Raw genomic sequence first — 26,985 nt, forward strand, 5'->3', positions numbered from 1 at the left:
ATTCACAGAACATATCAGAGCAGGCTTAAAAGAAAGCACATTATTTAAACCTATTAATCTATAAAAACAATGAGGGGATATTCTCACTGGGGAATACACTCGAAAAGCGAAGTTATCACCGAACACATCTGCTTATAGTTATGATACTGATCGCAGATAAACCCAGAAGAAAAAAAAAAAAAAAAAAAAAAATAATGAAAAACCACGAAATAAGTTTAAAATCATAGCAAAACATCGTTTGCCGTGTCAGCTGTAGAGTTTTGTGTAAATAAATTAATTAAATGCGTTTTGCTATAGGTATATTGATGCAGTACGAGGACGACCTTGAAGAGCAGAAAAAGAAGAATTTAGAAGATTTCCAAGAAGAGCAAAGCGACTCGGAGACCGACTGGAGCAGCGTCGCCAAGAGCGCGGAGAGCATGTCCACCAGCCGCTCGCGGGGGAGGAAGACCTACCGCGGCGGCGTCCGGAAACGGTACGTACATTCACTTGAGAGGAGAAGCAGTGTGACGATTTTTATTGGTCTCTTTCTCCTTATTGTGTCACAATAGGGATGATGACAGTTTTTTAAATTGTATATAAATTAAGAGTATGCTTATATTAAAGCAATTTTGTAAAAGGAACAGGGTATCTGCGATCATTTCTTTCGGAGCTACAGGGATTTAAAGTGTCATTTGCGGCGCTGCCGCGGATCCCTGAAAAACGCCCCATACAAAATGGTACGAACTAATGACGTCGTAGGTAATGTAATGATCGTTGCGTTCAAACGAAATTACTAATATCTTTGTTATTTGTGCGTTTATGTTTATAGTTCAAATATTAAAAATGCCACATTTAATGTTAGGAAGCAAAAACTGTGTGAATTTACATCTAATTACGATAAAAGATTTTTATTAGATTTTGAAATTTTATAATCTCATTTATTTTGCAAATATGCAGACAATCTTTGATTTTTACGTATAAATTAGTTAACATTGACCTTAATTACCCGAATGTATCATAAAAATCAATATATTCAAACCTAGTCGTCATCCCCATTGGTGTAGAAATAAGTGAACTTATAATTTAGGTGATATAGGGTTCTTGTGCGACCTTGATTGACCTGCAAACTTTTGCGTGCAGCTGCAAATCTGTCAGTAGGCCTTCTTAGGTAGAAAAATCCCTTAATTCATCACAACACATCCATCATAGTAATTAAAAGTAATTTAACTAATTTAGAAAATAGTTAATTAGCGCCAGTTGAAGTTGAGGAGGTAGAGGGCAAAGCTTTACTACAGCTCTTGTATAATGACCTGTTCTGGTCTTAACTCTAGCGGCGTGAACCACACCGTCTCTCCCGGGACCTAGAGGACCTGTCCTATGGCCAGAAGCAGCAAGTTATGTTAAATAATAACTTGTAATATGGAGTGTTCCATTTTGCCTATTTTGAAGTGAAGTCAGGTATTCACGGCTCCATCTCTTCCAAAACCTATGACTGTATCAGTTTTGACAACAACTGATAGCGGGTAAGCCTGTTCTGCCTGTACATTCGTAAAATCCTCAGCCGAAGTGATGACGGAATATTATCTTGGGGCTTCAAAATATCATTTTATGAAAATTGACCACATTGTGTTTTTATTATATCCAATCTTATATTGAGATCTTATTTAAGATACCGGCGCAAGGGCGGGTCGGCGGCGAAGACAAAAGCCGCGCGAGGAGCGTACGCGGCGCGCGGGCGCGGGCGCGGCGCCGCAGCGCGCAGTCCGGCGAGCGCCCGACCAGGTACCGCCTCGCACTGAGCTACACTGACTACGCGATCCATTCCTTCATTTGCTTCACGAGTAGACGTTCGTGTTGTTAGTTCAGCAGTTGTGAACAAAGATACAAACGATCGTATCTTTGTGCCTTATCTATCTACCATACACCATGACTGCACTGTAGATGAATCTCAGAAGAGACTTTAAAGAGTCTGACTGCTTGTCATTGGGCCCCATCAGGCGATGTTTCTGCGCTCGCCCAAAACGGTTATGGGTTTTGGGCGAGTCCTCAGTCCCAGGGCTCGACGACTGGTCTATGTACTGCGTACCAACGGTATTAAAAAAGAGTGTTTACAATTCCTAACACGAACGTTTATTTTGGTTTGGTTTCGTTGTGAAGAACGAAATTAATGGTTTGATTTCCTATCAATGAAAATTAATCAAAATTAATAATTGAACCATCAAGCTTACTTTTTTTTCGAAACTTGCAACGAAAATTTTCAGAGCTTAAAAATCTAATCAATCTCATCAATCTTTTATCTATACGGATATTGACAATATACGTTTTTAAATCTATTTATTTATTTTAGTTTAGTTTCGTATATTTTACTTTAGTTTTAAGAACAAAGAATTACTCGTCATTATACGTCATGGTACCTACGTATATTGACAACACTACAGTTATAACCAGATTGTTTGTAACATATAATGTAGCATATCCGTTAATACAAATGCCTTCTTATTTAATTTTCTAACATTTGCTAAGTATGATTTAATATTGAAAGTTTGGTTTTACCAAAAAATTATACTTTTATCATATACCTACTCGTAGACTTATTGATATACAATATTTTCAAAAGTAATAGAGATTAATGTTTTCCTTCAGGTACGAGTACCGGCGGCAACGCACTGGGTTCGATGCCCGTGCCGCGCGCCAACAGTACCGTGTTGAACACCAGGCCGGGGGTGTTCAAACCCTCCAGACTTAATCTTATATAGTGCCATATTGTGTAAGTAGATATAATGTTATATAGAAAAATTCAAAGAAATGCCTTCGGTCGTAGACAAGTATAAAAAAATAATTTAATTTATAATGCCTGTGCATTCATTACATCTCACCCTCAGACCAATAGGACCTTCGTTCCTTGATTCGTTCCCATGATATGCGGCCGACGGGGGGAAGGACTGCGCGGGTGTGAAGTGGTATGCGCATCGCTAACCCCTCCCACCCCATCGGGAGTGTTGCGAACAAAATAGACGTTACTTTTCTGTTGTCAAAGTATATGATCAATGATCTAATGCGATTGTATAAACTGTCGCAATGATATCGATGTTTCACAGTTGTAATCGTGTACGTCGGCCATCATGGCCAGCAGGCGTTTTGGTTCGTATTGTCAAAAACATATTTAAAACTGAAATTTTCATGTTATCACGTGTCAAAAAATATAAAAAAAAAAATTTAATGTAGTGATAATGAACTATTTAAGACTATATTTAAAAAAAAAGTGTCAACTAGCTTATTGGTCTGAGGGTGGCCAGCTCATCGTGTAGTGCGAGCATTATAGATGCGTGTACAGCCAATTTAGCAATGATATCTTGAGTAAAATTACTTGTGTGATTATAAGTGTGATAATAAATTTATGTTTTCTTTTTTAATTTCAATACTTAATCATTATTATTATTATTATCCAATTGTTGTTTTATATGTAAATTTTCCTGTCAATGTAATAATAAATAAACATTTAATGTTCATTTAATGATTAAAACAAATTAATGATAAGTGAAGTGACTGTAAATAAATTTTTATTTTTATAAATACATAGGGTTTTTTTTCACAGTTTTATCCCATAAAATTGTTTGACATTATATTGACATTTTCATATAATATTCTCTTACGATTTTTTTTTCCAAAAAGAAACCGTACTACCTATATTTTTTATTTTTATTGAAAACAGAGCGTATTTTTATTTGTTCTTTATAATATATGGTTGAAAAATTTAAATCTAATATATAAAATTCTCGTGTCACAGTTTTCGTTGCCATACTCCTCCGAAACGGCTTGACCGATTTTGATGAAATTTTTTGTGCTTATCCGGTATCTATGAGAATAGGCCAAGATTTTTGTGCCATCAGATAGTTTAGAAAAATATCCATCTAAAAACCTTATAGAAGTAAAAACCTAATAGCAGTATTTTATTATTAAAGTATAGAAAACCCATTAAGAAAGCTTTTCCTATCTCACTTTTACCTTATGATATAAGTGCGGTAAATTGAAAATTATATATTGCAGCTCGAGCCAAAGGCGAGAGCTATAGTAAGGAAGTAGAGGTCTCAATTATCTCGAAACTTGCTGTCACTGAGATACCGCTTTGCTCTTAGCACGGCAGTATACTAATACTCTAAAGAGGTAAAGTTTGTGGTATAGTAGGGGATAATCTACTGAACCGATTCTGAATTCATTTACCACTACAAGGCCACGCTATTTGCAAGTGTCATAAATCGACTATATTTTATCTCTTTATTCTCACGCGAACGGGAACTACGCGGATGGAAGCGGGGCCTCGTATTAATTTTTCAGTAAATAAGATTTAAAGCTCATTATATTTGATTTGTAAAAAAAAATGTGAAGGAGACGAATGGACATAATTTGCCGACCCCACTTATTTTTTTAAATCTTTATTTTAAACGACTTTTATACAAGGTACACAGTGGCGCTAAAATGTGGTTTTCTTAATGCTTATTATATGCAAGATTTCCCATTTGGATAATTTGTCTTACTAGTGGATACCCTGATCAACAACCTTATGCACGCCACTAAAGGTACATGTCACTCCTGTTATTACAAATCTATTTTCATATTAAGTGGTTAAAATTTAAGAATCTGCCTTTTTGACTTGCTTTTCTTTACATGTGTATGATAATTTTCATCGGTTCTCCGGTTTTAGCGAACTCCATAGCTTCTTTGGTCCTCTCGAGGGGGAAGTGATGGGTGATGAATGACTTCAGATCGATGGCGCCGCTCGACACCGCGGCCAGAGCTTGCGGGTATCTGAAACATTTGTAACGGTCATAACATTTAACCCGCCAAGCGATTTAGCGCTCCGGTACGTTGTCATGAAGATTCCGAAAGAGGTGTGACTTCCTCCTAACAAGTTAACCTGATTTCATCTTAGATTGCATCATCACTCACCATCAGGTGAGATTGTAGTTGTAGTTTTTGTGTATATATACACCGGTTTGGGAGAAAGCGGGCAGTCTGTCTCTGGCATCGAGAGAAGGCGGACGTGTGCCACTGGCCATTATAGTGCATAATAGTGTAGTGTTGAGACAGTGACTTACTGCTATTACAGTAAGGACAAGGGACCTTACAATAGTGGGAGAAAGCGGGCAGTCTGTCTCTGGCAGCGAGAGAAGGCGGATGTGTGCCGCTGGCTGTTATAGTGCATAATAATCAAGTGGTGAGACAGTGACTTACTGCTATTACAGTAAGGACAAGGGACCTTACAGTAGCAAGAGCTAACTTGTAAAGAATAAAAAAAACGTTTATTTTTGTGAGAGAAATACAAAACGTCGACTCCCACAAAACTTTTCGAGTCGACGTACTCGTATCTCAAAGAACATTCTAAGATGTGTACCTAATGTCCTTCCAGCATCTGTTTACTGGCACGTATGTTTTACAAAGCTATCATACAAGCGGATTGCGAGCGTTCTCAAAGCGGAACGGGCTCGCAACGTATACGTTAGAGCCCCTGCTCACTTACAACTTTTAGTTGGCCGACTTAATCGGCCGAGTCTGTGGCCGAGTATAGAACGGGTATAGCGATTTATGACAGCCCGCACATCCGTCCAACAAATCGTCCAACTAAATCACGCACAATTAAAAAGTAGTCCAACTATCGGCCAACTAAAAAAAAAATTGAATTGTTTTGGAGTATTTTTAATTCGTTTCCAAACCATAATAAAGTAATCACTCTCTCTCTCATTCGATTAATTGATAATGGATGTTTTCAAATTATTGTGTTTTAGTCTCCGGCGTCTATGAAGTAACAAAGCTAACATCAGTGTTTCTTCATCAGAATCCATTTTGGCATTCGCAATGGAGGCTGAAGCGATCAGAAGCCTTGTGCCTTAGTTGTTTTATTTCGCTAGAGGGTGTGGATCCTGTACAATATTACACTCTCGGAGAGCACGTTAAGCCGTCAGTACCGGTCATTATCATTAACATAGTGGTCGTTCATTGATTTTTTGGTTAACTTTATCAACTTTATTATAAGGAGGGAGGCCTGGCCCTGTAGTAGGCCATTAAAATAGGCTGATTGATATGAAACTCACGAGTTGAGCAGGCGGTAGGCGCCGCGCACGTCCACCTCGCGCAGCATGGCGCCCGTCAGCGGCACCTCCGCGCGCTCGCCGCCGATGCCGACGATCACCACCGTGCCGCCGGAGCGGGTCGCCTGCGGTCACCAAACTATTGTGTATCTATCTATCTTATATGTATAAAAGAAAGTCGCGTTTTACTATTTATAGCTGGAGAACCGCTGAACCGATTTGGTTGAAAATTGGTGGAGGTTAGAACCAGGAGACGGCTGTATAGCAGTCAGACTGAGGCGTAGAGTGTTTGTGGGTAGAAACCAATGATGGGGATGATGACTAGGTTGGAATATATTGATTTTTATAATAAATTCGGTTAATAATTGACTGGATATTTGCAAAATAAATAAGATCATAAAATTTCAAAATCTATTAAATAGTAGATTGTTATACAAGGGGCTAAAAAGACCCATTATATACGAGGTATTTTTAGCCCCTTGTATAACAATCTACTATTTAATAGATTTTGAAATTTATTAAATAAATTTATTAGGACTATTATTAGGGCTAAAGTAATTTTGTTTTTTTAATTCTTGTCTAGTACGAGTACTAGCCTACTATAAAACGGAGGAGGTTTTATTCGAAAATTGAATCATTATAGGTAAGGCTCTGATTGTTTTGAAAAATAAATAAAAAACATTAAATTGGAAATAAATGCAGCGTTCTTGTCTGTGGAATGCGTTCCTTTTTTTATTTAATTTTTATTGAAGACATGGGACATCCTTTACGGTGTAATTAATACCTTTGCCTTTTTCTCATGTGAAAAAAATAAAATTAAAAAGCGAGAATTTAAAAAACAAATAATACATACTTCATTTATTTCAGAAAATAATTGTAAATTTGTGACCGTAAATTTCATATATTTCAACATTAATTGTTATTGGTGTCTTCATCTACTGAATTTGGAGATGGATGAAATTTTCAATCTGTTACCATCAAAGTCCAGACGCATTTACTTAAATACTTACCTACGAAAAATTGAATAAGTTAAGAAAACAACAACAAATCAACAACAACAATCGGTTTCTATTTAGGCGACCCTCAACTTACGTCTCAGGCCCTAAAAATACCTCGTATATAATGGGTCTTTTTAGCCCCTTGTATAACAATCTACTATATCGTAATTAGATGACAATTCATACAGTTTTAGCTGTCTTATATTAAATGTGACATTTTTTAATAAATGAACTATAAACATAAACGCAGAAATAACAAAGATATTAGTAATTTTGTTTGAACGCCCATATCAATCTCACTACTAAATTTTGTATGGGGCGTTTTTCAGGGATCCGTGGCAGCGCCGCAAATCTGACCCTTTAGATCCCTGTAGCTCTGAAAGTAATGATCGCAGATATCCTGTTACTTTTACAAAATTGCTTTACTATTAGCATGCTCTTAATTTATATACAATTTAAAAAACTGTCATTATCCCTATTCAGTCTCAGCGGCTCATAAATAGCGTTACCTTTGATTACAGGCAGTTCAATAGGTAAGTAACAATAACAAAGCTGTTGATTGTAACTCTTATTACAATGAAAGTAATGCAAATTCACCAGCATAGCGATGCTCTGCGCGGACGCGAGTCCGCACGCGTCCATGCTGACGTCGGGCGCGGTCCCCAGCAGCTCCGTCGCCCGCTCCGCCACGTGCTGCTCGCTGTGCGCCGCCGTCACCAGCAGTGTGTGCGTCGCGCACAGCTTCTTGGCGGTCTCTAGACGAGACGCCACCACGTCTGCGGTGTTGGAAAATAAATACTTAATTACATTCTGGCTGGTGGGAGGCTTCGGCCGTGGCTAGTTACCACCCTACCGGCAAAGACGCACCGCCAAGCGATTTAGCGTTCCGGTACGATGCCGTGTAGAAACCGAAAGGGGTGTGGATTTTCATCCTCCTCCTAACAAGCTAGCCCGCTTCCATCTTAGACTGCATCATCACTTACCATCAGGTAAGATTGTAGTCAAGGGCTAACTTGTAAAGAATAAAAAAAAATGAAAAAATACTTACTATGTTTAGGTAAGGTACGCTAAGGTTACCTATAGGTAGTAGTCCGGGATCCGTAGAACATTTTTTACAAGTGATTACCTCATCATTCTCAACCCATATTCGACTCACTACTGAGCTCGAGTCTCCTTTCAAAATGTAAATGGGTTAGACCAATAGTCCACCACGCTGGCCCAATCTCTGATATCTGAATTCTTCACGATGTTATCCTTCACCGTTTGAGACACGTGATATTTAATTTCTTAAAATGCACACAACTAAAAAGTTAGAGGTGCATGCCCCGGACCGGATTCGAACCTACACCCTCCGGAATTAGAGGTCATATCCACTGGGCTATCACGGCTCTCGTAGTGATACCTACTTATCGCTTTTTCTTATAAAAGTAAGGTACGTTAAGATTATCTATAGGTAGTAGTCCGGGATCTGTAGAACATTTTTTACAAGTGATTACTATCAAGTTAATTTTTCGTTAGAGCTTCATCTCGATGGGACGATCAACTTTTTATTTACGAAAATTCTTGATTCTGGTAGCTAACTGAGTTACCAGGAAAAAAATTCTAAGCGTCTGAACGATATAATGTACGCAATTTGTAGAACATTGTGGCTGTTAAGTTGTATTACTATTAATTAAGCAACAGTAAAAAAACAGTTGGTTTGTAACAACTTTTAATCACCTCGTTATTGATAAACCTTGGCTGAGTTTGTTGTGGGCTCTTCTCGGACCAAGGCGCGTTTGGAACCCTCGTAACATTAATTATAAGTTTTCGACTATTATTACTACCATTAGATTAAATTAAATTATGTTTAATCCTGACTTTTAAAAAGTGCTTTTTAACTAATTTTAAAGAATAATTGAAATAAATGAAATTTGAATTTTGAATTGATACAAGTTGGGAGGAGGGTAATTTATCAAAAGTTGTTACTAACCAGATATTTTTACTGTTGCTTAATATATAGTTATAACACTCAACAGCCTTAATGTCCTACAAACTGCGTGGTACATTATCTCGTTCGTTCACCTGTCATGAGCACGGCGGTGGCGCCCATGGCGCGCGCGGTCATGGCGCACAGCACGCCGATGGGCCCCGCGCCCAGCACCAGCAGCGCGCTGCCCACGCGCACGCGCGCGCGCCGGCACGCGTGCAGGGCGATGGCCAGCGGCTGCACGGCCGCTCCCTCCTCCATGCTCAGGTTGTCGGGGATCCTGTCAACAACCGATCACGAATCATTTTATAAATCACGTATTGTACCCGTTAATAGTCTTGCTTGTACTCGTAGTAGCGGCACGGCTGCGGCTCTATCGCCACGCGCTCGTGTGCCTGCAGTAGAGCACGGTCTCACTTGTGCGTGAAGTCGGCGACGTGCGAGTAGTAGCGGCACGGCTGCGTCGGCTCTATCGCCACGCGCTCGTGTGCCTGCAGTAGAGCACGCTCTCACTTGTGCGTGAAGTCGGCGACGTGCGAGTAGTAGCGGCACGGCTGCGTCGGCTCTATCGCCACGCGCTCGTGTGCCTGCAGTAGAGCACGCTCTCACTTGTGCGTGAAGTCGGCGACGTGCGAGTAGTAGCGGCACGGCTGCGTCGGCTCTATCGCCACGCGCTCGTGTGCCTGCAGTAGAGCACGCTCTCACTTGTGCGTGAAGTCGGCGACGTGCGAGTAGTAGCGGCACGGCTGCGTCGGCTCTATCGCCACGCGCTCGTGTGCCTGCAGTAGAGCACGCTCTCACTTGTGCGTGAAGTCGGCGACGTGCGAGTAGTAGCGGCACAGGTTGCCGGGCGCGGCCGCCGTGGAGCAGTAGCGCGGCGTCGGGCACAGGTTGTAGCGGCCGCGGCGGCACTGCGCGCACGCGCGGCACGGCTGCGTCGGCTCTATCGCCACGCGCTCGCCCACCGCTGGGCTACGCACATTGCTCCCCACCTGCAACGGAAAATAATAAATAGCTATATATGTAATCAATAATATCCTTCTCCTGCTCCTACGATTCTTTGTGTGAAGCACACAAAGAACACAGCTAAAAAAGGTCTCAATCACCATCACTTACCTATTTAACTTACCCGTAACTCTTAAATTAAATAGATTGTAAAGTCTCATTTCAAATGCTGGGTGACACTTCCGTATAGTAATACTAGTACCTTGACCACAACGCCAGCGCCCTCGTGTCCCATTTAGTATGATGGGCGGTGACACTTTTGTAGTACCTTGACAACAACACTGATGATCTCTGTGAAAATTTCTTACTAGTACCTTGACCACAATGCCAGCGCCCTCGTGTCCCAGTAAGTATGATGTACGGTGACACTTTCGTAGTAGGTACCTTGACAACAACACCAATGATTTCTGTGAAAATTTCTTACTAGTACCTTGACCACAATGCCAGCGCCCTCGTGTCCCAGTAAGTATGATGTACGGTGACACTTTCGTAGTAGGTACCTTGACAACAACACTAATGATTTCTGTGAAAATTTCTTACTAGTACCTTGACCACAACACCAGCGCCCTCGTGCCCCAGTATGATGGGCTCGGTGACACTCTCGAAGCCGCACTTGCCCGTGGAGTACATCTTCAGATCCGAGCCGCATATCCCGCAGCACTCGATCCTTATTAGAACCTCTGAAATAAAAACGTATCTTACTTTTACTTTTAATAGAAAAATAATGTTCTGGAATGCAAATCCTGGTTCGGGCTACAATACAGGAATAGGAGCCACATTGTACCTAGCCCTAGCTCAAACCATTCAAATAAGGTGATACTTAATTTAGTTTATGATAACCGTTGGCTGGTCAGCTATAATATCTTAGCGGGAAAGCAAACAAACGACATTCATTTTTACAGAATTTTACAGAAATCGCTAGGTACAGCCGTTTATGACCGAAACCAAAAAGTAACTAGGTAGGTATTTACTTATTGTAGAACATTGTATGTTTACGTGCATTTACATAATAATTACATTTGTTCCTATTATATATCTTTAGGTTTATTAATATTTGTTTTAAAGTACCTGCAATATTATTTAACCGACGCAGCGACGTTATCTAGACGAGGTCGCGGTCTCGCCATGAGAGGCCCAGATAATATTCTAGTAACTAGTCTTAATCTGATATTTGTGCACGTTTTATTAATAGTAATCAAAGCTGCCAGTTCAGTCAACTTAAGTTGAAATTTTCAAATGCAAGTGTTGAATGTGGTAACTGGTTAACCAGTTAACCTACCTACTCGTAGATACATTACCATCATCGTTTATCTCCGGCATCGGGCATTTTTCCTGTAACAATAAAATATTTATTTTGTTAAACAACAAAGATACAGTCGCTTGACCGTTCCTAGGACGTTTCGTTCTAGTGTCATTATCAGCTTGCATTCCTCTTTCATATTGGAAGTTGGTAAAATAGACATAGGCATGGGTGAGTTGGTAAAATAGACATAGGCATGGGTGGGCCTGGCGCCCGACATCAAGTCTATATTAGTATTATTTAAATAACAGCGATTATGTAGCCGTTAATGATTATCTATTATTCTTCACGGATCGTACTATATTCTACAACGATTTTATATTCTAGATAATTATCTCGGACGACATGTCAGAACATAGGTGTAGAGTATAGACCGTAGTCCGTATAGAAACTGTTAATTGCCTCATTGGTCCCATGGTTAGGACAAAATAAGAAAATAATTCAGATAGAAATCAAGAAACGCATAGGTACAAAAGTCGTCATGTTAAAGACGTGGTCACCACACTTATTGTACTGAAGTTTAGGCGTTACGATGGAACATACAAACATGCTTACATACATACATAGACTGCCAAAACCCATCCTTTTGGTTTCGCCGTAATCGGGTAAGAATGGACATGTACACAACACACCTACATACAACTTTTTATCTCGGAAAAACTATTGTTTTCGCAAAAATTGAGAATAACAGATTTTCACACGAACGGAGTTACGGGCGACTTGTTTTTAACAAACAATAGTTATATAAAAATAAATAAAAATTAAATACTTACGATTCTCAGGTCACTGGGTCCATAAAGCACAGCTGCATAGTTTTCCTCATTTTCAGTCATTTTTACTTTTCGCGAGCGCAGACTCCCAGAAACTGACGACATTTATTGACATTTTACGAGTAATTATTTTAAGATGATAAAACAAAAGATACGCATTCAAAATAAGATAATGTTAGCGGTATTTAATCTTTGTTTTATGTAACAAGTTCACAGAGTGAAGGTCATACAGTTCTCGCGTTCAGTTGATAGTTGTAGAATATATTTGTTGATATATCATTATCAACCTATTCTAACCCTTTAATGGGCCAGGCTTCTTATTTGAGAGGAAATATGGAGCTTTGCCCACCACGCTGCTTTAATGCGGGCAGGCGCGCGATTTTTCTGTAACTGGTATCGTGGGGACAGCAGTTACGTATTTTTAATTTACGATACGATAATTTAGATAAGGGTTAACGACCACTATCAATATCTAATTTATTTGATAAGTTACACTTCACATAAGTTTATAAGTAGATTTCTGTAGCTTGTTTTATATGTAGGTATTATATGTTTTCTGTGGTATTACTAGGTAGCTAATATTTGAACGTAGCCGTAATAGCCTAGTGGATATGACCTCTGCATCCGATTCCGGAGGGTGTGGGTTCGAATTCGATCCGGGGAATGCACCTCCAACTTTTCAGTTGTGTGCATTTTAAGAAATTAAATATCACGTCTCAAACGGTGACGAAAAACATCGTGAGGAAACCTGCATACCAGAGAAATTTCTTAATTCTCTGCGTGTGTAAAGTCTGCCAATCCGCATTGGGCCAGCGTGGTGGACTATTGGCCCAACCCCTCTCATTCTGAGAGGAGACGCAAGCTCAGCAGTGAGCCGAATATATGGGTTGATAATGATGAATATTTTAAAGTATAGAAACCAATGAACGTCGATTCAGATGAATTCTACGACGCTTAAGTCTTTAGTTATAATTTTATTTTTCCTTTTTTGTTTTTTTTTATAACAGGTTCAGGTAGTTTTTTAGTTAAATATTTTCTAGATAGTAGGTAGTAATTAATTAATGGATAAAGTAAGTATTTTAAATTATTAAAATAGGTAATCATTGTTGCAGGAAATTACAGGAAATAAATAAAATACATGCTTGAAAAAATAAAACATTTTAATTTCAATACATATTACATAGATTATTATTTCAAAATTCAAAAATTCAAAATTCATTTATTTCAAGTAGGCTCAGTTTACAAGCACTTTTGACACGTCAATTGACTATTTGTAAAGATTCTACCACCGGTTCGGAAGGCAGGTTCTGCTGAGAAGATACCGGCAAGAAACTCAACAGTTGCTCTTTTGAAAAAGTCATACAGTATTACAATTTACATTTGATAACAATTAAATTACAATTTCTTATAGTTTTATTTCCTGTGTGAAGGTGGAAGCTGATCCAATGGCCTCCAAGCACCTTTGTCGTTAAGGAACTCATCAATAGTGTAGTAACCTCGACTAAGTAAATGTTTTTTAACACATTGCTTAAAGTTGTGCATTGGCAAGTCCATCACAGTCTTGGGGATCTTGTTATAGAAGAGTACACCCAAACCCACAAAAGATTTTTTAACTCTTTGGAGACGATATGCAGAAATAACTAACTTATGCCCGTGTCTAGTAAGACGTGGGTTTAGATCTCCTTTTCGTTTGTACAAATTAATATTTTGTCTCACATAAACTATACTGTTATATATATACTGACAGGCTACTGTTAAAATGCCTATTTCTTTAAACTTTTGACGAAGGGACTCGCGTGATTTTAGTTGATATATTGCTCGAATTGCTCTTTTTTGAAGTACAAATATAGAATGTATATCAGCAGCCTTGCCCCACAACAAAATACCGTAAGACATTACGCTGTGAAAGTACGCAAAATAAACAAGTCTAGCTGTATCAACATCAGTAAACTGTCTTATTTTTCTCACTGCAAAAGCAGCTGAGCTGAGTTTACCTGACAGTTTTTCTATATGAGCACCCCACTGAAGTTTAGAATCCAAGGTCACTCCCAGGAAAACTGTGGAATTCTCTATTTCTAGTGTTTCACCATTGATCATTATAGACTTATCTAATCTTATAACATTTGGTAATGAAAACTCAATACATTTAGTTTTCTTTGCATTTAAAAGTAAGTTGTTAACAGTGAACCAATGCGACACATGCGATATGGCACGGTTTACATCGTCGGAATTATCTCTACTTCTGTCACTCTTAAAAATTAGGGATGTGTCGTCAGCAAACAGTACTATCTCACAGATGCCGCTAACATGGTGTGGTAAATCGTTTATGTACACTAGGAATAGAAAAGGACCCAGAATTGAACCCTGTGGGACGCCCATTGTGTTAGAAAAACCGCGAGACTTTGAATCATTTATGCATACCTTTTGTGTTCTATCACTAAGATAAGAGGCGATGAGATCAAGTGCAACACTTTTTATGCCATAGTGGCTTAACTTAAGTAAAAGAATGTTATGGTCAACACAATCGAATGCTTTGGACAAATCACAAAATACACCAATAGCATTCTTAGCATTTTCCCATGCATCATATATATGTTTTAAAAGTTTAGCACCTGCATCAGTTGTACTGCGACCTTTAGTAAAACCATACTGTTCAGGGTGAAATAAATTATTTAAATTAAAATGACTTAAAAGTTGATTTAAAATGATTTTTTCAAAAACCTTACTAAGTGTTGGCAGTATTGTAATTGGTCTATAATTATTAACATCAGTTTTGTCACCTGATTTAAAAAGTGGTAACAGTTTGCCATGTTTCATTAGGTTCGGAAAGATACCCAAATCCACGCATTCATTAAAAATAATAGCTAAGTGGGGAGCAATGACATCAATGATGTTAGATATTACTTTCACTGACATGCCCCACATGTCTCCAGTTCTTTTTAATTTTAACAGTTTAAAAGTTTTTTTTATGTCTGATACAGTTTTATTTATTTATTATGCATTATTTATTATTTATTATGCAAACTAGTTTTCGCGCCATTATAAAAAGTATCTTATACCTTTTAATAATACATAATTATGTATGTATTATGTATTATTGCTTCCTTGGGGTAATGCACGGCATATGCTGAACTTTACACCCTTTCTTTTTAAGAGTTATTCTTGTTGTCATTAGGGTAAGTTTCTGTCTGTAACTCTTACATTGAAATAAAGTTCTTTCTATATATTTATAATTATAAGCCTTAAAATATAAATAAACTCTAACATATAAAAATCTGTCTGTATAGGTACTTTATAAAAATAATTAAAAATTGCCATTACAGCCGTATTCCACACACACTGTGACATGAAAATATTTTCATTATTAAATAATTTGTTTTTAATTTTAGAATCTTTGGGTATACCTGGTCTGAATTCTCTCTATGTGAGTATCTTAAGTGAGGAAATAAAAAATTACTCTTTTGAAGGTAGGAAGTTTAACCTGAGGACTATTAAGTTAAAAAATATAAGGAAGAGTTTCTGAGAACTTTTATCTTTTTATTGATTGAACTAATTTTACTTTAACTTTGAATAAACAAAACAAGCGGCGTCTAGGTAAAAGCAAGTCCGTGGTATGCCCAGTTAGCAAGTCTCAGGATGACAGTTTCAGCAATTGACAAAGCCGGTGGAGTTGTTGGAGTCGCGCGGCTGCACGTGGATCATCACCTAAAACAAAAGATAATAAATTAATTAGTATATTTTAATTTATTATGAAACACGACTAAAACTCACGTGATACAACGTCGAAGAACCAGCTCATGACTAATTGCCCCGTACGATTTCGAGACTTGTCGGGCATATTCCGACGATATAAACGTGAGTTTCAGACATGTTTTAAATTAATATGAATAACACTCACAGTAGTAGTTTAAATTCTAAAAACCATCATCATCAATTTCATCATTAATCTTTATTTATTGGCCGATTCAAATTAAAATTTTATTTATTTCGGCTTTCGTCCATGATGGTAAACTAGTATTAAACTATTTTAATTCTAAAACTATATAGACACATTGGATCATGATCATATACTTTTGTCAGAAGGATAACGTCTAGCGAGGCGGGACCTATGGTAATTGGTCTGAGTCGTCAGCTGACAAATATGAATCAGCTAGGTTTACCAACCGTACTACAATAGTATTGTACTATATTTCGGGTCTGCGTACTATAAACTGTCGAACAAAAATACTATATTTTCAACTTTTAGATCTTTATTGAACATTAGTTTTCGACAGATGCAATAGCGTTTAGCCTATTCGAACTTGTCTATCTTACTGAGTTCCAAACATTAAACAAACGAATTGAAAAAAAATGCATTTAGTTTTAAAAAAAATTTTTTTTTGTATGAATAAGCATATGACACTCTTTTTCAGACAAACAAATCTTGAAAAGTGCAACAAGAGTAAATAAAAATTAAAAAAAAAAAATTTTTTTTGGTTATTCCATAAAATACTATATTTTAAGTGTACTATATTTTTTATAGGTAAATCTGGTATTTTCAGATCTAGCTTTATAATGTTGACAACCCTGGAATCAGCTCTAAGACAACAGCGAAGTACACGTACCTTGACGCCGAGTCCGCGGCGCGCCACCTCGTACGCCTCCAGGCTCTCCTCGATGCTGAAGTGGTGCGTCACCAGCGGGCGCACGTTGATCTTGCCGCTCGCCACCATCGACAGCGCTATGGGGTACCTAACACGTTGAACAGCCACAGAATGAGTGTTACCGAATTCTTTTGAAAATTTTTTGGCTAAAATTTGGAATGGAAATATATTTTACTCTGGATTAACACATCCCGAAAAAATCTATGATTTTCCCTATATTTTTTGTATTGAAAAAATCTATGGTTTCCCCAAAATTTGCAAAAAACTGATGATTTTGATGGTATAAATGTTTGTTACACTTTCACGCCTTGACTACTGAACCGAATTACCTGAAATTTGTAGTAGAGATAGATTATAGTCTGAAATAACACATAGGCTTTTTTATTTTTATCCCGAAAAAATCCATGGATCCTCAGGAATTTGTGAAAAACTAAATTCCACGCGGACGAAGTCGCGGGCGTCCGCTAGTTCACCAAATGTTGTTAATGCTATTATTTTTTTAACATGGTCGTAGAAAAAACATTGTATGCCACTGCACGTACTTAGCCATTGTAGTACTCGTGCTGTCTATTGTGCAATTCGGTATCGCCTCATTGCAATATCACTCAGGCTACAATAGCCTTCATTACACGGAATAAATAACTATTATATCATTCAATGAAGTAGCAATGTAAAACAAACTTGGTTGTCTTCTCTGTCTCAAATCCTGCAATACCTTGACAGCGATTACCTCTATCCTTGGATAGTGTTCCTCATTACAGTAAAACGCACGATGTCGCGCCATGTGGCTCGAACTATCGCGACTTCGTAACTTAGTAACTTCGTGTACTTATATATCAAAAGTGTTGCGACCTTGATTACATTGCAGCGATAACATTAGCCGTTAAATATCAGCACAGTCAACCCACCAGCTCCCAAGGCCCACCCGACTTCGCAGTCATACGGGCCGAATCAGTGGGAGGACAGGCCCGGTACTTACTCTTCGCGTGTTCCCGAGCCGCCTTCTTGCCTCCCTACAAATTCTTTATTCTTCGTCCTTGTCCCATATGAGCTTTCTCCCCCTTCTAGGTCAGTGACATTACTATCCAGGAGATTCCCATCGTCCCCCGTGGACTCGTCACTGATACCAAGGCGCTCCGAGTCACATCGCCTCTTGTGTCACTGGTGCGCGGATGAAAGTTTTCCTTCAAGGAAACGAGGTCCATGTAGTAGACAGGCCTCGCCTCCGCGCGATGGATTCCGTCCAGCATCTCAAGGCGTAAGTCCTCATAGGGAGGACATTCCCACAGAATGTGGTGTCTGTCCTCGTCCCCAAAGCCGCAAGCACAAACAGGACTCTCACACAGCGTCATACCGTACAGCCGCGCCCGGAAACAACCGTGCCCGATGAGGATCTGTGAGGTCTAAGTCAATGTCATGATGATGATGAGTGTGTGAATACTAACTCGTTGACGTAGCGGAAGATGCCGCGGATGTCCACCTCGCGCGCCACCGCGCCGGCCAGCGGCACCGACAGCTCGGGCCCGCCCATGCCCACCAGCACGGCCACGCCGCCGGACTTCGTAGCCTGACGACAACACAATAATTAAACGAAGTTTTTCTTGTTTCAAGATAACTGGTGTTGAGTGATAGACCCCACTAAGTGAAGGATCTGCATGTTTTGGTGCGGAGTCGACAATCGCGACAAGACAATTTTTAAACATATGGTGTTGGATTATCGATCCCGCTAGGAGATCCCGCAGTTGCTGACCCCCGTTTAGGAGACTGAAGATATCAATCGAGTCGGAGGTAGTCCATAAATTCAGTTGGCTCAGGTATGTGGCATTTGGATATCTATACAAAAGTCATAGTTGTGGCCAACCTTCAGCTGATAGTTTAGCGGGGACCAGTTTCAGGCACATAACATGAAATAGCTGAAGAGAAAACTCAAACTATGCAATTGGACATAGTGCAGGGATCAGTATCACGCACATAGAATTGTGAGCTGTTACTAAGGAAAAGGCCCAAGAGAAAGAAGAATTAAAAGACAGAAGACTCACTAATAAAGCCAGTCGCACAGTAGCTTGGGCTCCGCTAGCGTCGAAGGAGATGTCAGGATGCCCGTCGAGAAGCTCGTGAACCTTTTTGACCAGCTCCGCTTCCTGAGAGTCCCGAGTTACCAGCAAGGTGTGGTCCGCACCCAACTCCTTGGCCATGTCCAGCCGCGATTGGAGGATGTCTGAAACAGAATTAATATTATATTATTATCTAACATTATAAGATCAACATCATCTTCATCATCATTCTTGTGCTTTAGGCGCAAGATGCGCACCACTACATATCTACTTTGGAATTCCTTGCCATATTTCATCTTTGCCGCTATCTAACACTTACGTCCTTTCACTTCCAAGATCAACAACACATTAGTCCTTTTAACGCAGTGGCGTAGCGAGCCTTGGAGGGGGCCCAAAGGTAAAAATTCCTCACAAACGAACACGTGTGTCGCTTAAAATTAATTATGACAGTGAGTTAACCTACATTTCGAACTTTTGGCCGCAGCTCGCACGCTTAACAGGGGAAGAAAGAGATTGTTTTTTTATCTTTTGTCATTTCTGAAACATATAAGTTCTGTTTTTTTTTTCGAAACGCACAAGATTCATTGAGATTGTGGATCATTCATGGGGCTGACACGGCTATAGCTATACGCCCCTGTTTTAACGACAAAACTCAGAGTCTGACGATTACCTGAAATTGTAACCTTGCTAGCGGCCATGGCATTAAAAGCCAACATGGTCCAACAGACCCCGCCCCCAGCAGTCTGGAGCACTTACACGCCTGGATGGTTCAAATGTATTGATTAATTGCAAAAGACACCAACAGAGCCTTTTTTCAAAGACACATTGACAATTGTAGACCGTTTGGCAATCTAATTACCTTAATCAGAACCTCACCTGTAATGAGGACCTTGCTCGCGCCCATGGCCTTGGCAGCCAGCATGGTGACCAGACCAATGGGCCCCGCTCCTAGCACCAGCACCGAGTGGCCGGCAGTGACTCCGCCGCGCCTGCACGCGTGGATACCCACTGACAAAGGCTCCAACAGAGCACCTTCCTCCATTGACACATGGTCGGGCAATCTAGAATAAAAAAATACAAAATGGTTAGGAGCTGTAGATAATATAAGTATACCACAGACATTCAAATAGTTTGTTGTAAAGGATTTTTAGACTTTAGGATATAGTCAAGAATAAAGACAAACATAATTGACCAAAAGACATAACCGAACCGGAAGTTTTGCTCTCTCTTTCGGTCGTCGGCTCAGCTTGTATCGCTCGACAATATTTTAATTTATCTTCCTGAGATATTATAGTTATACATATACCTAGTTGTGGTAAGCAAAAGCATTACAGGCACATCATTATGTAAAGTGTTTTTCGGATAGCTTAAGTACGGTGCCAGTAGGTATGACGTTCAAAATACAAAAGTTTCAAGAGTGAAACGAACCATCCTACATAAAACGAACTATAGTAAATATTTTTTGATTATAGGCCTACTGGTCAATCTTCACTCCTAGTGACGACAATCGCAAGTAAGTCGTTGTGTCTTGGAATGGAATTCATTTGAATTGGAAGTCTACAAAAGGCCGTATATTCATCGTTTGATATAACCGGTGCTTCAAGTTCTGTATGCTTCTGCAAGTAGGGTACGTACTTGTAGCAGAAGTCAGCGGCGTGCTTGTAGTATCGCGCCAGGTTGCCGTGCACGGGCGGCGTGGCGCAGAACTGGATGTCGGGGCACAGGTGGTAGCGGCCCGTCTTGCAGAACTCGCAGTAGCGGCACGGCACGCCCGGCTCGATCGCCACGCGGTCCCCCACCTTGAGGCTCTTCACCTTGGCGCCCAACTGCAACAAAACATCATTAAAACCACATCGCCGCCGCCGATTACACATAATATTTGATTACTTGATCGATGTTTTGCTGTTCCGTCAGAAGAATCGATTCTTTTTAGGTTTTGTGCGACAAAGGTCCTCTTCACAATGGTCTTGACTAAGAGTTCCCTATGAAACTTTTATCTAATTTCATCGGTCCTCCCAGTGAGAGGTTGACCAAGTCTGTGCTGTCTGGTGCAGGTTCACCATTGAAGCGCTTTGGTAGTCTTCGAGCTTGAGAAACGAATGAAAATGAATAAAGAATGCCACAAAACTGTGGCGATTTCGGTAGCGTAAATATAAAGTAAGTAATTTAAATTTCATCAATTCAATTTCACCTGATGCTAAGTGATGTAGTCTAAGATGGAAGCGGGCTAACTTGTTAGTAGGAGGATGAAAATCCACACCCCTGCCGGTTTCTACACGACTTCGTACCGGAACGCTAAATCGCTTAGCGGTACGTCTTAGCCAGTATAGGGTAGTAACTAGCCACGGTCGAAGCCTCCCACCAGCCAGACCTGGACCAATTAAGTACTTAAATCTCATTCGGCCCAGCCGGGGATCGAACCCAGGACGAATTAGAATTTCGATCACGCAAATATACTCTTTCGGGAATAGGTTTTTTTCTCTGGCTTTGCAGCGGGAATAGGTTGCTCAATCGCAATCAGTGCCGTAGCTAGGTAACTAAGGGCCCTGGAGCAGATAAAAAATTGGGCCCCACTACAATATAAACTGGTTAAGTTTAAATATTAAATATATACAAATACAATAGTATTAGTATTGAATTAGAATTAGTATTATTATTTAGAATTAGTATTGCCATACAACGTGGCAATACTGGCAGCCTTCTGGGCACTTTACCTATGATCGTCGATTCGGACGAATTCTACGACGCCTGAGCCTTTAGATATAATTTAAAAGTATATTTTCTTTTTAATTTTTATAATATGTAGTTATAGATATTTAGGTACGTAGTTTTATTATTATTATACAAATACATAAATTAAATGCTAAGGTGCTTTATTATCAGCTCATCAGCATCAGATGTTCCGTTATCGAAATTTTCGAGGTTCAGTTCAATCGTGATCTTCTGGTAAGGAATCGAGGGCACCTGAGCTTGAGGGCCCCAGAACATTGCACCGTCTAACCCCTGGGTAGCTATGCCATTGATTCTGATCCTTCATATGAGGATCATAGAGCAAGAAGAGCTCCTGACGAACAGACCACAGACTATAATGAAGACCTTGTCTTAATCTATACCAATATTATAAAGCTGAAGAGTTTGTTTGTTTGAACGCGCTAATCTCAGGAACTACTCATCCGATTTGAAAAATTCTTTCAGTGTTAGATTGCCCATTTATCAAGGAAGGCTATAGGCTATATATTATTCCCGTATTCTTACGGGAACGGGAACCACGCGGGTGAAACCGCGCGTCGTGTACTAGTATTTAATAATGAAATCTCACGTGTTTTTCTAAAGATATGCTCTAGTTACGACCTTCACATTATTATAGTCCCAAAACTCGTTTTTCGTTAGTTTGGTTATTTATAATCATCATATATGTCTGAGTTCATAATAGGTACCTATCACGTGTTGCATGAACATTTATATGTCATGCAGTAATATATTAAGTGCAACAAGTAGGTACAACAGTCTACAAGTTGAGTATCAATTATGATTTTATAAACGTAGATTAAAAGACTTTGTTTATTGATTTTATTTTACAGTTTATGCAACGACTGTAAGCTCTAGGGCACTTTACACAGCGATAATATTTTAATAGTCACTTTTATACCTAATAGTTTGATATTTGATTAGAGTAACAATTTACACTTTTTAGTTTAAGTATATTTCCGTACACGGCGTGATTAGAATGACAAGTCAAAAATATTTTTCAGGGCAGTCATTTTTAACTTTTGATTTTATTGATAAATCGTATTTTATGTAAATTAATATTTTCATGAACTGAATCATGTTATTTTAAGCTGAATTTTCAGTTATAGTATGAATATTACTGCATTAATGCCTAATTAGACAAATAACCGACATTGTTGTTCACTGACGACTTGTCAACTTATTCACATGGAATACGTGTACCGACTCGTAAATCTATCTAACGTTATTTTTTGAAGACTTAATTGGTTTGTTTGTTCGTTTTCTTGTTTGTTAAGCTTGCTAGTAACAGAAAAAAATAATACAAAAAAATAGTACACCTTCAAATGTTACTTCGCCGCTTTTTTGGTACACCGGCGAACATTTTGCCCCTAATCTACCCCTACCCTACCCCTACCCTACCCCTGCCTTACCCCTACCCTAACCCTACCCTACCGGCGAACATTTTGCCCTAAGAGTGATAAAAAAATGTATGTCTTCAAGACATATATTTTTATCAAGACAATTACCTATCTAACCAGATCCTAATTTACACATCATATCATCTTCATATACGGTATACGGGGATATACCTGGGTTATCTGGGCCGTTGGCCATTCCCCTTTAACTCACAATTTCAATTAATGTTGTGCTTCTTGGAGAAAAAAAAAACTGCTAAAGAAAATTTTCGGGATTTACCGCTCGTCGTTTGGTAACCAACTAACTTTGATACAGGGCCCCTCGGCAAGCTACGCAACTGTTTCTATAATTACATATTTATCATTGCTTACACCTTTAACTGTTAGATACAATATTGTGATAAGTGAATTACGTAATTAAGTCATAAAGCGTTTCAGTAAACATAACATATTTATTTACACAAGATAATGATGTTACTTGTGTACCCACTCATAATAACTACGACGATTATCTTTGCTCTAACAGAAATAAACATAGAGTAGATAATAGTACAATATGATATAAGTGCGGTTAAGTTGAAAATTTCAGCCGAGGCGATATTGCTAGCCCGAGCCGTAGGCGAGGCAAAGCTCACGTATGTCATATGACGTTTTATAATTTGCAAGGAAACACAGTTTGAACACACTTTCTAAAAATGAATTTGCATCTGCTTGTTTCCTTATGATGAAATTTTGATAGCTAGTAATCACGAGGGCACGAGGCTTATTTTTTATTTATTTATTACTCTACAAAATATATATTTAAATTAAGCCTAACCATGGTACAACACAAACACAGTAAGACTTCCAGCGGTGACTTCTGACACTTTAAGGTTGATTCATTAAACAAGTCATACATCTAAATACCTACTAAAATGTACGACTATAATAATTATTAATTTAGTCAACGTGACTCCAGGTAATAGGATACCTACTGGATACGAATCCAGGGTCTGGATGTAGGTATACATAGTAATTTGTGTCCAACGGCCCAGAGGGGCACTATGACCGTTGATATCGTGTTATATGTTATTGGTGGCCCTATATACGAAACTAGCTGACGCTGCGAGGTTTCACCCGCGTGGTTCCCGGTCTCGTAGGAATACGGAGATAATATATAATATTCAATCAAACAAACAAACTCTTCAGCTTTATAATATTAGTATAGATATTTGGATGGAAAAGTTTATTATGCCTAATACAATATCTAATCTGAAAGCTATTAAGATATCTCACAAAATAATCAAATATACAACGTAAGATAACATAAGCTGCATGTAATCTTTTGATTAGCACTACGCTACGAGGTATTAGGATTATACTATATAATACACAGTATTGAGATAAATAAATCTAATTCCAATCCATAATTTGTAATATTTTTTGTATTTTTTTTAATATGTTCAGTTTGTAGCATAGTGAACGAAAGCGCCACAGTACGGGCAATTCCGTTATTTTCTTTTTAGCACAAAAATACTGAACCGATTTTCACGAAAATTAAATGGGACCAATTTGGAAGTAGGTAAATAAGTAGATAATAAGTACCAATCTCTTTCAAACAAAAAAGGTAATTTCAAAATTGGTTAAGAAATGACGAAGATATTATATGAGGTAACATTACAAAAACAAAAAAAAACATAGGCGTCGAATTGAGAACCGCCTCCTTTTTTTGAAGTCGGCTAAAAAGTAGGCTGCTACTTTTTAGCCGACTTCAAAAGTTGAAAAAAAAAGCTAGCTATTTTTACAAACAATGCTTGTTTAGTCTCCTAACAGTTTTAGTAATAAATAATTAACGGTGACATTAGACTTGTATAAATTAGTAGGTAACTGGTTTCGGCGTGGAGGTGTGTCCACACCTTGAAGGTCGTTTGGCTAAATTGTGCTTCTCAATGTTCTATTTTGAGACAAAAAAAAATAATGACGCAAGGTTTCATTTCCGTAGGATCATATATTGGTCGCAATAAAGCTACCTTTGCGGGAATCCATTTTTCTATACCGAAGTAGGTATATCTAAATATATAAAAGCGAACGATCACTCATCACTAAATTTCTAAATCTACTTGACGTGGGTATAAAGTTTAAATTAGGCAGCGACTACCTACCTTGGCGACGACCCCCGAGGCCTCGTGGCCCATGATCATGGGCTCCTTGAGCACGAAGTGTCCGCACGAGCCGCTCTGCCAGTAGTGCACGTCTGACCCGCAGATGCCCACGCAGTCCATCCGCAGAAGTACCTCTGTAACACAGTTGTCATCAGTGCCGGATTAAAGTAACTTGATGCCATCGACCCCTGCGGGCCCCTTACCTTTAAGTCAGTCATCACGACCGAATCGAACATCAACGTCAATATAAAACGCGTGGATTTTGAAATTGCTAAAAGGTTGGTGTGCTCGTTTTTTTCTCGGTCGTCTCTGGTCTTTTTTGGCCCCCCTAGACGGGATGCTCTAAAGTCTAAGCAATAGTTTAAATAGCTTATGGTTATGGGCTAATCCTAGTCCACTACAAGGCCAGGCCTTCTTGACACTGTTCCAATCGGTTTAGCGGGCTTACTCGTAGGATAACAGACTCTGTACCAATCAGCTTTTTTTTTTCAGCTACGACAACCAATCTTATGGTAAGATTAACCATGTACGCAGGAGATATTAAAGTACACAAGTGTATACTTTAATATCACATACAGGTGCACTCTCTATTCCTCCCTGTCATAGTCTGATGAGATGGCAGATCGACACGACCGGTGAAGGCGCAGGACCGAGGGCTTTACGTGCTCTCCGAGGTACGGGGGGGTACGTTTAAAAATGTAGCAATTGGAATATATGAGAGAAAGTGAAAATATTAGATAAGTAGTAACTTACCATCGTCTGCTATTTCTGGTATTGGTGTTTGTTCCTATAAAAAAAGGATATAAATCAACATAAAATATAAATAACAGAACAATTTTAATTTAATTAATTAATTTTATTTATAAATAGCAAATTTGTATATCAATTATAAAATAATATAACAGACCACGAAATCGAACTCAGAACTTCCCACTTATAAACCAGCAGTGCATTCCACTGTGCCAAAGAGGTCGTCTAATGTTTTGATACTTAGGTACAATCATTAAGTGCCAATCAATATTTGAAACAATGTTAGCGAAACATTCTAAGTTCATATTCAAAAGGAAAATAGCAATAGGAAATTATTTGTATTCATATAAGACTTATTATTTATTAACACAATATATTTAAAAAAAACCTCTTATGTAGTACCTTAGCCTAGTTTACAGCTCTGGAATATAGTTTGTGAAAAAAAACATACTCAACTCTTTATCTAATAAAACCTAATTGGTCAGAAAAAATATGTATAAATAAAACTAAATCACTTTACATTACTTCCCGCACTCGGACAATAATTATTTAGCGTCGCGAGTTTCTTTACGATTCACAAATACTGAATGAAAATATTTGTCACAATAGTTGAATTATGTAAATGTTAAAGTTTGTTTTTATTCTAAACATTAAAAAAAAGTGCTAAATGCCCTATGCAGCATTTGCAGCATTTGTTTAAAGGATAAATGTCTACTTACCAATCGTAAATCTTTTGTTTTGTACAAAACAGCGGTGAGGTTATCTTGAGCCATGGTACACGCGTGCGCCTTTAGCAACTGTCAGTGAACTACTACAAGTTGGTACAACTACAAACAAATACAAAGTACATACAAATACAATACAAGAGCAAGATACAATTAACTACTGGACTTCTTTATTAGATGGAGACGTAGCTATAGTAAGTAAAATATCAAATAGAATGATCGTTTTATATTAAAACTAAATAGTGTAGGTACTATTTAATATATAGCAACAGTAATACAGTAAAACGAGATGTAAAAGCGAAGTTCTCGAAGGATAATGGAACTAAATGGGAGGCAAATTAATATAAAGCTATATAATATCTAAGTTTTTATGAATAGGAACTTAGGTACGAAGTTCCTATTCGTTGTGATTATCTA

At 38.6% G+C, this 26,985-nt stretch overlaps 3 protein-coding genes across 4 annotated transcripts in view; 1 reads left to right on the forward strand and 2 right to left on the reverse strand.

Moving 5' to 3' along the window:
- LOC112046808 (recQ-like DNA helicase Blm) overlaps positions 1–3,557 on the forward strand; it is a 33,437-nt gene extending 29,880 nt beyond the window's left edge. For both annotated transcript variants that reach the window (XM_024083610.2, XM_052886652.1), the window contains 3 exons: positions 298–475; positions 1,652–1,764; positions 2,626–3,557. In XM_024083610.2, coding sequence (XP_023939378.2) covers positions 298–475; positions 1,652–1,764; positions 2,626–2,738 — 404 coding nt within the window. In that variant the 3' untranslated portion in view covers positions 2,739–3,557. The remainder of the gene's footprint in view (positions 1–297; positions 476–1,651; positions 1,765–2,625) is intronic.
- A 115-nt stretch (positions 3,558–3,672) lies between these two features.
- LOC112046812 (sorbitol dehydrogenase) lies at positions 3,673–12,462 on the reverse strand. Its single transcript, XM_024083614.2, has 8 exons — positions 12,114–12,462; positions 11,339–11,372; positions 10,587–10,720; positions 9,837–10,027; positions 9,131–9,315; positions 7,664–7,842; positions 6,072–6,193; positions 3,673–4,788 (listed from the first exon to the last, which is right to left on the reverse strand). Exons 1-8 carry the CDS (start codon positions 12,213–12,215, stop codon positions 4,644–4,646), a joined length of 1,092 nt encoding a protein of 363 aa, XP_023939382.2. The 5' UTR covers positions 12,216–12,462; the 3' UTR covers positions 3,673–4,643.
- A 790-nt stretch (positions 12,463–13,252) lies between these two features.
- On the reverse strand, positions 13,253–26,686 carry LOC112046813 (sorbitol dehydrogenase-like). The gene is made up of 9 exons (XM_024083618.2): positions 26,563–26,686; positions 25,847–25,880; positions 25,094–25,227; positions 20,443–20,633; positions 19,684–19,868; positions 18,793–18,971; positions 18,199–18,320; positions 16,715–16,841; positions 13,253–15,815 (listed from the first exon to the last, which is right to left on the reverse strand). Exons 1-9 carry the CDS (start codon positions 26,614–26,616, stop codon positions 15,756–15,758), a joined length of 1,086 nt encoding a protein of 361 aa, XP_023939386.2. The 5' UTR covers positions 26,617–26,686; the 3' UTR covers positions 13,253–15,755.
- Between the last annotated feature and the right edge of the window lie 299 nt (positions 26,687–26,985).

This window comes from Bicyclus anynana, chromosome 17 (assembly GCF_947172395.1).
Source record: "Bicyclus anynana chromosome 17, ilBicAnyn1.1, whole genome shotgun sequence".
Lineage (NCBI taxonomy): Eukaryota > Metazoa > Arthropoda > Insecta > Lepidoptera > Nymphalidae > Bicyclus > Bicyclus anynana.